The sequence below is a fragment of the Pseudorasbora parva genome, chromosome 7 (genome assembly GCF_024679245.1).
Source record: "Pseudorasbora parva isolate DD20220531a chromosome 7, ASM2467924v1, whole genome shotgun sequence".
In the NCBI taxonomy this organism is placed as follows: Eukaryota; Metazoa; Chordata; class Actinopteri; order Cypriniformes; family Gobionidae; genus Pseudorasbora; species Pseudorasbora parva.
This window is the reverse complement of record NC_090178.1, coordinates 11,374,060-11,385,627: the sequence shown is the minus strand read 5'-3', so window position 1 is coordinate 11,385,627 and position 11,568 is coordinate 11,374,060. Positions and strand designations below refer to the sequence as shown.

Sequence of the window (11,568 nt, the reverse complement as noted above, 5' to 3'; positions counted from 1 at the left end):
CACAAAACTTCTGGACAATGAAACATCTGGACCTTTAGTTCAAGGTTCCTAACAATTTCTTTAAAATCCCAACTAACTATGCTCACCATATACCTTATTGGATTTTTTTTTTTTTGAATAAACCTAAAATAGTTTGCTAGTTTCAGTTTTGGGGCTCAGAAATGAGAACACTAGATTGGATAGCCTAGATCAGCAAACAAGCTTTGGCTGGTTTAACCTTTAGTATTGGTCATATGAATGGACCTCAAAATGAGTATAAACCCATATCCAGCTCTTCTATTATGGCCTTCTGAAATGGCAGCAAAATGATAATTTTAATAATTTCAGAGATTTACGAGGTTACAAACATAACACAAAGTAGGAGATTAAACAAAGGTGTTCTGTAAATGTTCCACAAAAAACAACTATGACATTTGTATGTTAAAATTTTTTACTAAAAATATTCAAAGAAACAATAACAAATGTATGTTTTGGAAAACTTGATTTAGTTAACATAACACATTTAGCTTTCAATAATTCTTACAAGCAAAACAAACTTCATCTCTGAGTACAGTATTACATGACAGAGGATGATCATAAAAAGGAAAAACGGGAGCAATGTTACTCTCCATAAACAATATGTTGCCGGTGCCATTCAGGTACCGAGGGATAACATTCCCATCCAAGCGGAAACAGGAAAATGGTTCAAATATATCAGTCTTTTGTCATCTGCAAACGGTGGGTCCATCTAGTGGCTGAAGCAGTTATTTCAGGAGCAAATGAGGATGTAAATTGTGAAGAAAAAGATCCTCATTTCTTCTGCTTGGGTGGTGGTCTGCAAAAAATAAGGAATTGTTTAGCAAACCTGAGCTATACAAGAAACATTTCAGTATGTATCAGAAAAAGAAAAAAAAATACAAATATAATACAAATACAATAAAAAAAAGTATAAAAGTGCTCCTTATGCAAAAAGACTCACCTGTAAATTCCCACAACAACTGCATGATCTCTCTCATATGGCTCTAGTGTCAGCTGCTCCTGAGGTTTCATGTTCTCAGCGCTCATCTTTTTAACCTCTGATGCAAACACTGCCTCTGGAGCGGCTGTTGAATCAATGCAGTTAGCCTGATGAAAAAAAAGAAGGAAAAAGTTAACAATGGAAAACTCATGTAGACTATGTCAACATATTAGCAGCATCACACTACCTTGATGGAAATAACAAAATGGCCTCCATTTTTCAGGAAATTATGTGCATTGAGGGCGACGATTCTTGTTTGGTCGGGCTGAGCAACATCAGCAAAGATGACATCCACCATACCTGAACGAAAACAGCAGTGCTTCAATAAATAACCTTGCAAGAAGCACTTTTTACCTTTGAAATGTTCACAGCACAGAAACTCACCAACAAGCATGCGATACTTGTGCGGGTGCCGTGCATCTTCAATGATGGGGATAATGTTGGTTCTCTTTTTTGCCACATTTAACAAGTCTCTGCCTGATCTGTGAGAGAACTCGACAGCGTACACCAACCCCTCCTGTTAGGAGCAAATAAAAAATTAGACAATGCCAAACAGGACATCCAGAAGTACGGTCTAACAGTGGCATGCCTGCAGAATACAGTGGCCCTATCCTAAATGGCACCCTAAACACTTGCAGTATGAGTCCGCACTTTTGTGATGTAATACTGTTTTGACTGTTGGGTAGAAGTGTGCTGCGGAGCTAGCTTCAGTGTGGGCTTGCCAAAAGTGCACATCAAGGGGGTGCATATCGACAGCAAAAGGCTCACAAGCACCCTTCTAAATCCTAAAATGAGAAATGGGACACCCTATAGTCTCATGGACTTAACAAGTGCAAGCCAGTGTACTGCAATTCCACAAGAATGAAAGTGCACATGAAGTGTGCCATTTGGACACTATTAAAAATTATTTTGAACCAAGCTAAGGTATTTAAATCCTTTTCTGTGATAGATTTTCTGGCAACTAACTGAAGTAACATTTGAAGTACAAAAATGACTGAAACTATAACCAAATTAAATTAAGTTTAAAAAACTAAAATGACAAACACAAATTCACTTAACTTAAAATATAAACAAAGTCCATTCAAAATATTAAATTAACACTTTAATAATATATAAATACAATCTCAAAATAAAAAAATAACTCAAGAACTCCTTTTGTTTAAGCTAAAATATGTCAAATATTTTGTAAAATGTCATCCCAGCTAAACATTCAACTATAACACTATACTATAGCTCCTATAATATTACAATACACAGATTCATACAGAAAACACATTTGAACTTTAAAAGTTTCAGTGTTGTATATTTGCTGATGTATGCAGATGTGTATTTATAATATAATGTATATTATATATAAAAAATTTTTTTTAAATTCTACATACCGGTCCAACAATGTCAGAAACATGGGATACAGTAGTCCCAGATGCAGCTCCCAAGTACATGACCTTTGCTCCCGGCTTGATGTGGATCTGGTCAACACCTCCTAAAATGGCTGCGGCCAGCTTCGACCGAAAAGGATTCCATGCTCTGTACTCAATTTTAGTTTCCCCTTCCTTAAATCAGAAATAAATAATAAATTAAAAACAAAAAAAAAACATGCAATGATTACAATGCTTTCTAGAACGCCTACAGTAAACATCACACATGCTATTAAAGGCTCACCTCAACATTTATTCTCTTCTCTCCGTACACAGACTCTCCAATCACCATGTTCTTCGTGACCAGGGCATCCTCCTTACCCCGGCAGATAAAAACTCCTGTCGTTTTAAACAATGTTAGTTAGCATGTAACTGGCAGCAACAGCAATTTCAACTTCAAAATGCATCTTATTTCTGCATTACCTTCATGCCTATGAGGCTCTACAGTCACCCTTTTGCCCCCTCTGAATCCTCCTCGTCCACCTCCTCTTCCTCCTCCCCGGCCTCTAGGAGTGCCACGGAAACCTCCTCGTCCACGGAAGCCCCCTTCATCCCCAGGGGACCTGAATCCTCCACCTTTATCAAACAAGAAAGAAAAATGTATCAAAACAAAAAACATGAACTGACATACTAAACTAGTAGACATAGGGTTTAAAAAAGAAAGAAGAGCAAAAATAGTGATTAGATAGTAGTATATGTTGACTGTGTGTATATACATATATCAAATAAAATAAAAATTTAATTCACACAAAAAGCTGTTAACATCAACTAACATTACCATATTGGAAAAAACATTAATACACGCACACATATATAATATTTTGCTTACCACCACCTCTACCTCCTCGAAATCCTCCTCTTCCACCCCTGTCTCCTCCTCCTCGGCCTCTTCCTCCAAAGCCTCCTCCTCCTCCAAAGCCTCCTCCTCCTCCAAAGCCTCCTCTACCTCCACCTCCTCTAGGACTGAATCCTGTCAAGAAAAAACATATGAGTAAATATAAAAACATAACAGTAAAACTTAGTTTACGACAAAACTATATCGTTATTCGATTTCACACTGAATCAAATCTAGTCAGCTGCAAAAAAAAAACTTTACAATTAGGAAACCCTTTAGTAATAATTGCGTTATGACAAAGTTAAGAACGATATTAATGATAATACTAATGTAAACAAGGGATGCAAATGGTGTTCAAATGCCCTTACCCATTAGTCAACTAATTACATGAATTTCCTTCATTTTAGGTTGTTTATAATATTTATGTCTTTGCTACATGTTGTCCACTAAACCAAAACTACAAAACATTATGGTCTAAAGTAAACGAAGTTATACTGTGTAAACGCAATTAAAATAAGCCTTGTGCACAATGGTCAGGCAAAACGTATAAACAGTACGATTTTGATTCAATAATAAAAAACGACGCAGCTAAGTACACTAAACCTAAAAACAAATAAATGGATTCTCTAGTTGAGCCATGTGAGGCTTTAGCACCGCGTGCGCCGCATGGGTCGATTGCTCGCACGCGCAGTTATATACTGCGTTACATATAGTTATCTTTAAACCACTAGAATTTTTTTTTAACAAGACCACAGTAAAATGTTAAAATATATACTAATAAACCAACAAACGATGTCATATTATTTAATCGAAAGGGCGTTTCGAGCACGAAAACTTTAAGCGGTGGGTTAACTTAGCCAGCATGTTCACACACGAGCAAATACACATAAACACGAATGTTTTATCGCGCAACCATGGAAACAAACATAAATGCATCAAAAACTATAAACAGCTTACCTGGTCTCATTTTGTCTTATTATATGTGGCTAATTCTGTTTAAATTAAACAAATAATTGCCGATGACACAGTCCTGCGGCTTCTCTTCCAGACTCGTTCAGCTCTGATCAGGTGGCCACATGTGCGTCGAACGGCTTTCCCATAATGCACTTTGCTAGAAAAAAAAACGTGTCCCTTGCTCGTTCTCTCGCCATCTAGCGGGGAACATTGACGTTACAATCATGCATCTGCGTCATTCATGTGTTTGGATTTTTTTACAGTCTATGGTTTGGAATGAGTCAACTAACTGTGTATTATGTATAAAATGTATAGAAGTGGCAAACCTATCCAATCAATTCCAATTAGACAAAATCAAGCCCCACCATATAGCTTTCTGTTTCAGAGGCTGCTTCACTTGGATATCAGGCTTGTTCACAATTCAGAATTAAATTGATAATGGCTCCTGAATTCCAATTCAATTCTTGAATTTGAATTGATGCTAAAAACAGGATTTAGAATTACAATTCGAGTTTGAATTAAATGAAGCAGAACTGAAATTCAATAAAAATTCAAAGAAATTCATACATGTCCATCTTGCCATAGCAGCTTCCTCTGCATCTTTTGAGAGAATCTTTAGAGTTGCAGGAAAGATCTTCAGAGCAGAACGGTGCAGACTCAATGATAAAACATTTGAGGAGGGATTGAGAATTAGATGCATCAGTGTTGCTCAGTGAGTTTTGCTTTGAATTAAATGATAACTGCATTTACAACGACTTTGTGTTATTTGATTACTTTGAAATGAAAATAAAATTGGAACAAAACCACTTAAACAACATTGAGGGGTTAATTTATTTCAATAATTTTAGCATTATCTAGAGCAAAAATGTATGCAGGGTTGAGGAGTGGACTACACTGGGAAAAAATGATTCATAGGTCTTGTAATGTGTACAAAATAAATTAAGGTGATAATTAAATATTGTGCATATTTTCTTGAGAAAATTGTGGCTCAGTGTTGCATAGAAAATATTGAGAACATTTCACTAATAAAACCAAGACATACATTTTGCAAAAAAAATTTTTTAAAAGGAAATGTAAGCAGTTTTGAGGCTTCAATCGAACATCCGATTAAGCTGATAAAATTAAGGAAAATATTTTTTTCTTAATTTTAAAAGTTTTATTTAGAAACACTGTTGTTAGTTTATAGCATTCTTTGCACATGGCTGGAAATGGAAATTTAATATTGAAATGAAGTGTTGTTTAATGTGTTTTTGAGTGAAGGGAAACATCTGTTAATGTTTAATGTTCAGTTATGCTTGACATTTGAAAGAATTTCTGTTATGTTGAAGTTTTGACCATTACCATTGTGCAGAAGAGTAGAGCTTATGGTTAGGTTGTGATGTGAATAACTTCAAGTATTATTATTATTATAAAGCATGTTGCATTGTTGAATGATCAATAACTTAACTAACGCTATGTATAGGGGAATAGCACATTTGTTTGTAATTGTGCCAGAATCAAACAGTTTATTAATCTACTTGTATAACATAACTCAAAGTCAAATATAAACAGGTAAATTCCATTTACTCTAATTTATACACTTACTTTAAAGTTAATTTAAATTAAAAAATCACATTCCACTAATAATATTAAATTCATCATGTGCTATAAACTAATGTTATTAAACTTAAGTATCGTTTAATATTTTTACCATATTTTTTTAAGTAGATAGTGTGTAATATTGTTTAAAGTGTAGTTACATGTAATGAAATTATGTTATTAAATGACAAAAATAATGTAATTGTATTTAGTTGCATTACTGAGGTAAAATGTCTAACACAATTAGTTTTTAATCATTAAAAGGAAATTGCTTTGCATTAATAAAGTAATCCAAACCACATTTATAATGGGTAACTTATAATAGTAATTACATTTCCAAAGTAACCTAGGCTTCCTAACACTGAGTGTATGTGAGATTCAACACATTCTTACTTTTGTGTGACTGTGGAATTTCTTTAAATGGTCATGAATTTAATTATACTTCCTGTCATTCCGATTCCCAATTCCAATTCAACTTCCTGTGGGGTGGAGTCAATTCAATTTAAATTCCAATTCATGAATTGAATGGAGGCTAATTCAGAATTTTGTTAAGCCTAGTAGGCTGTCAAAGTCTCTTATGCTCACCTATATATATATATATACAGTCTTGTTCAAAATAATAGCAGTACAATGTGACTAACCAGAATAATCAAGGTTTTTAGTATATTTTTTATTGCTACGTAGCAAACAAGTTACCAGTAGGTTCAGTAGATTGTCAGAAAACAAACAAGACCCAGCATTCATGATATTCACGCTCTTAAGGCTGTGCAATTGGGCAATTAGTTGAAAAGGGTGTGTTCAAAAAAATAGCAGTGTCTACCTTTGACTGTACAAACTCAAAACTATTTTGTACAAACATTTTTTTTTTCTGGGATTTAGCAATCCTGTGAATCACTAAACTAATATTTAGTTGTATGACCACAGTTTTTTAAAACTGCTTGACATCTGTGTGGCATGGAGTCAACCAACTTGTGGCACCTCTCAGCTGTTATTCCACTCCATGATTCTTTAACAACATTCCACAATTCATTCACATTTCTTGGTTTTGCTTCAGAAACAGCATTTTTGATATCACCCCACAAGTTCTCAATTGGATTAAGGTCTGGAGATTGAGCTGGCCACTCCATAACATTAATTTTGTTGGTTTGGAACCAAGACTTTGCCCGTTTACTAGTGTGTTTTGGGTCATTGTCTTGTTGAAACAACCATTTTAAGGGCATGTCCTCTTCAGCATAGGGCAACATGACCTCTTCAAGTATTTTAACATATGCAAACTGATCCATGATCCCTGGTATGCGATAAATAGGCCCAACACCATAGTAGGAGAAACATGCCCATATCATGATGCTTGCACCTCCATGCTTCACTGTCTTCACTGTGTACTGTGGCTTGAATTCAGAGTTTGGGGGTCGTCTCACAAACTGCCTGTGGCCCTTGGACCCAAAAAGAACAATTTTACTCTCATCAGTCCACAAAATGTTCCTCCATTTCTCTTTAGGCCAGTTGATGTGTTCTTTGGCAAATTGTAACCTCTTCTGCACATGCCGTTTTTTTTAACAGAGGGACTTTGCGGGGGATTCTTGAAAATAGATTAGCTTCACACAGACGTCTTCTAACTGTCACAGTACTTACAGGTAACTCCAGACTGTCTTTGATCATCCTGGAGGTGATCATTGGCTGAGCCTTTGCCATTCTGGTTATTCTTCTATCCATTTTGATGGTTGTCTTCCGTTTTCTTCCACGTCTCTCTGGTTTTGCTCTCCATTTTAAGGCATTGGAGATCATTTTAGCTGAACAGCCTATCATTTTTTGCACCTCTTTATAGGTTTTCCCCTCTCTAATCAACTTTTTAATCAATAACGTTAGTATTGTAGCAATGCCATGTAGCAAAAAAATATATGAAAAACCTTGATTATTCTGGTTAGTCACATTGTACTGCTATTATTTTGAACAAGACTGTATATATATATATACATTCACCTCCTAAAGGATTATTAGGAACACTTGTTTAATTTCTCATTAATGCAATTATCTAATCAACCAATCACATGGCAGTTGCTTCAATGCACTTAGAGGTGTGTTCCTGGTCAAGACAATCTCCAAACTGAATGTCAGAATGGGAAAGAAAGGTGATTTAAGCAATTTTGAGCGTGGCATGGTTGTTGGTGCCAGACGGGCCGGTCTGAGTATTTCACAATCTGCTCAGTTACTTGGATTTTCACGCACAACCATTTCTAGGGTTTACAAAGAATGGTGTGAAAAGGGAAAAACATCTAATATGCGGCAGTCCTGTGGGAGAAAATGCCTTGTTGATGCTAGAGGTCAGAGGAGAATGGGCCGACTGATTCAAGCTGATAGAAGAGCAACTTTGACTGAAATAACCACTCGTTACAACCGAGGTATGCAGCAAAGCATTTGTTAAGGCCACAACATGCATAACCTTGAGGCGGATGGGCTACAACAGCAGAAGACACCACCGGGTAATAATTAATAATAATAATAATAATAATTCATTACATTTATATAGCGCTTTTCAATAGACACCCAAAGCACTTTATAGAAGGGGGGGATCTCCTCAGCCACCACCAATGTGCAGCATCCACCTGGATGATGCGACGGCAGCCATATTGCGCCAGAACGCTCACCACACACCAGCTGATTGGTGGAGAGGAGACCGAGTGATTAAGCCAATCATTATATGGGAATTATTAGGAGGCCATGATGGACAGGGGCCAGTGGGCAAATTTGGCCAGGATGCCGGGGTTACACCCCTACTCTTTTATCGACGGACATCCTGGGGTTTTTAACGACCACAGAGAGTCAGGACCTCGGTTTAACGTCTCAGCCGAAGGACGGAAGGGTACCACTCATCTCCACTACAAATAGGAAAAAGAGGCTACAATTTGCACAAGCTCACCAAAATTGGACAGCTGAAGACTGGAAAAATGTTGCCTGGTCTGATGAGTCTCGATTTCTGTCAAGACATTCAGATGTTAGAGTCAGAATTTGGCGTAAACAGAATGAGAGCATGGATCCATCATGCCTTGTTACCACTGTGCAGGCTGGTGGTGGTGGTGTAATGGTGTGGGGGATGTTTTCTTGGCACAATTTAGGCCCCTAGTGCCAATTGGGCATCGTTCTAATGCCACGACCTACCTAAGCATTGTTTCTGACCATGTCCATCCCTTTATGACCACCATGTACCCATCCTCTGTTAGCTACTTCCAGCAGGATAATGCACCATGTCACAAAGCTTGAATCATTTCAAATTGGTTTCTTGAACATGACAATGAGTTCACTGTACTAAAATGGCCCCACAGTCACCAGATCTCAACCCAATAGAGCATCTTTGGGATGTGGTGGAACGGGAGCTTCGTGCCCTGGAGGGGGTCAAACACAGTATTAGTATGGTGTTCCTAATAATCCTTTAGGTGAGTGTATACACACAAACACACACACACACACACACACAAACAGTATATGTAGTGTATGTATGTATGTATGTGTATATATATATATATATATATATATATATATATATATATATATATCACAGGAAAACATTTTGATGTAAAGCTGAATTTTCAGCATCATTACTGCCGTCTTCAGCGTCACATGATCCTTCAGAAATCATGCTGATTTGCTGCTCAAGAAACATTTATTATTATTATATGTTGTGCTGGTTGACATTTTTGTGGAAATGGTGATCTTTCTTTCAGGATTCTTTGATGTAGCCTATAAAAAGCTAAATGAACAGTATTTATTTGCATTTATTTAACTTATTTATTACATTTATTAAAGCATTTATTAAATAAAAATCTTTTGAAACATTAGGCTATAAATGTCTTTACATGATCAATTGAATGCTTCCCTGATGAATACAAGTATTTTTAATCTTACCACAAATGTTTGAATGGTATTTTTTTCACAATACTTCTTTTCAACATTATTTTTAATAATAATAATAATTATAAGAAATGTTTCTTGAGCAGCAAATCATGTGACACTGAAATCTGGAGTATTGATGCTGAAAATTCAGCTTTGCATCACAGGAATATATTACATTTTTATTTTACAACATTACTATTTTTACTGTATTTTTTAAGGCAGCCATGGTGAGCATGATGAGACCTCTTTCAAAAACATAAAATGTTTTAATGTTTTCAAACGTACTGCACCTCACTATAAGAAAAAGCTGTTTCAAGTCCTGTGTTGTTATAATGCTTTAGCATAAGCATATATATTTCATCTTTTTGTATAGGGGTTTTATATTGCTTTCAAATATAAGTCTTATTTCATATTCTCATAGAAACTCAGTATAGCACATAGGATCATCTTTTTATTTAATCAATTGATTGAGTTACTTCTTGTAAAATGAAACAGAATATTATTAAATCTGGTGTAGAAAAAACAAACACAATAAGAGCTATAAATAACAGTGAGGGAGTTTCTCAAGTGGTATTATGAATGCTAGACATACGATATGGAAAATTAATAAAAATATTAGCTACAATGTTTCATCCATCAAAATATAACGAATGAACAACAAGTGCGTTCTGTTTGCTGGGTGTTAATATACAACTTTTAGTTAGTGTTTATGAAATTAAAAAAATATTTCTCATTATTAACGCAAATTTGGCACATCTCACTAGACACTGTCAGCCAATCTAAACACATGAGCTCATTCAATAGCAAAGCTCGCTGTTTGAACAGAAACCCGAAAAATTGACTTTTTACTGAAATTATTTTCTATACATGAGCATATGTTTATGATTCCATACATGATGTGCAATTGTAAGCATATTCTATGCATATTCAATACTCCCTTTATAAAGAATGGAATGTCCTTCATTAATGAAGTTTTAATGAAAATTTTAACCGCAGTTTTACACAAAAAATGCTGTAGTGCAGCTATAAGCACCATCTGGGACAGTAAACTGGATTTAGAAATACTTATAAACCCCAAAAGCAATGATGCAAGCTCAGTAGTGTGTGTTAAGCACAGAACAAAGCCGCAAATATTTACATGTTATTTAAATAAATAGCATTTAAATCCAAGCTGAACGAGGTTTTAAGTACTTTTTGAACCTAAAATGTAAAAAAAAAATTGTGTGCAATTTTGTTCTATTTTTGAAAACAGTTAATAACGTGGTAGGGTCAATGACAAAATGTACGTAGGCCTATACATTTGTAACTATTCCTCAGTTTATGTGGTTGAAGTGAGTCTATTTCCATCTGCCACACAGGGGCAGCAAAAGATTGCATTCATTCATTCCTGCTCGCATTCCAGTCTGTTGACATCACCATTGCTAACAGTCTCTTCTGCTTCTGCTGCTGCTGCTGTTGCTGCTTCTTCCTTGTCCTGCTCCTCGGTCATCTCCTCTGGGCTTACGGGCTCTCCCATGGTTGCTGGAGGTGAAATCGGAGGCAAAGGGATAGCTTCCCCTTTCTTCGCCAGTTCTGCTAGCTCCCGTGCGGAGCAGGAAGGGGTAGGAGAGGGATAGGTGTGGTGGAAGGTGTCATAATCCACCTCGTAGAATCCTTCCTCCAACGAGAGCACAGGGGTGAAGCGTTCTCCCCAAAGCACCTCTGAGTTCAGGTATGAGCTGCGGGCTTGACATGTCATTCCTGTAGGAAAAGGCAGATCGTAAGCAGCACAATAAAGAACAACAACAAATAGCAATGACAACAGAAAGAGAGGCTGATTCCAAATAACTATGGTGTGGACAATCATTTATTATACTGCAGGTAAAAGTGACCCAATTCCACACTCTAAAAAATGCTGG

General features: G+C 36.2%; 2 protein-coding genes across 4 annotated transcripts in view; both read right to left on the bottom strand.

Annotated features, from left to right (window-relative positions):
• Positions 1-412: 412 nt before the first annotated feature.
• On the bottom strand, positions 413-4,351 carry fbl (fibrillarin). Its single transcript, XM_067449556.1, has 9 exons — positions 4,208-4,351; positions 3,245-3,385; positions 2,839-2,991; positions 2,660-2,754; positions 2,380-2,550; positions 1,382-1,514; positions 1,185-1,297; positions 959-1,104; positions 413-814 (listed from the first exon to the last, which is right to left on the bottom strand). The coding sequence occupies exons 1-9, from the start codon at positions 4,215-4,217 to the stop codon at positions 790-792; spliced, it is 987 nt and encodes a 328-aa protein (XP_067305657.1). The 5' UTR covers positions 4,218-4,351; the 3' UTR covers positions 413-789.
• A 5,666-nt stretch (positions 4,352-10,017) lies between these two features.
• kcnj21 (potassium inwardly rectifying channel subfamily J member 21) overlaps positions 10,018-11,568 on the bottom strand; it is a 38,847-nt gene continuing 37,296 nt past the window's right edge. For all 3 annotated transcript variants that reach the window (XM_067448125.1, XM_067448124.1, XM_067448126.1), the window contains exon 4: positions 10,018-11,410. In XM_067448125.1, the coding sequence (XP_067304226.1) occupies positions 11,052-11,410 (359 nt within the window). In that variant the 3' untranslated portion in view covers positions 10,018-11,051. The remainder of the gene's footprint in view (positions 11,411-11,568) is intronic.

What these genes read in the sequence shown, in the direction of transcription:
- fbl (XM_067449556.1), bottom strand. An exon ending in TTTCTGACATTGTTGGACCG is followed by an intron (nt 1,515 to 2,379) that starts GTATGTAGAATT and finishes TGCTCCTAACAG; the next exon opens with GAGGGGTTGGTGTACGCTGT. An exon ending in CAAGTATCGCATGCTTGTTG is followed by an intron (nt 1,298 to 1,381) that starts GTGAGTTTCTGT and finishes GTTTTCGTTCAG; the next exon opens with GTATGGTGGATGTCATCTTT.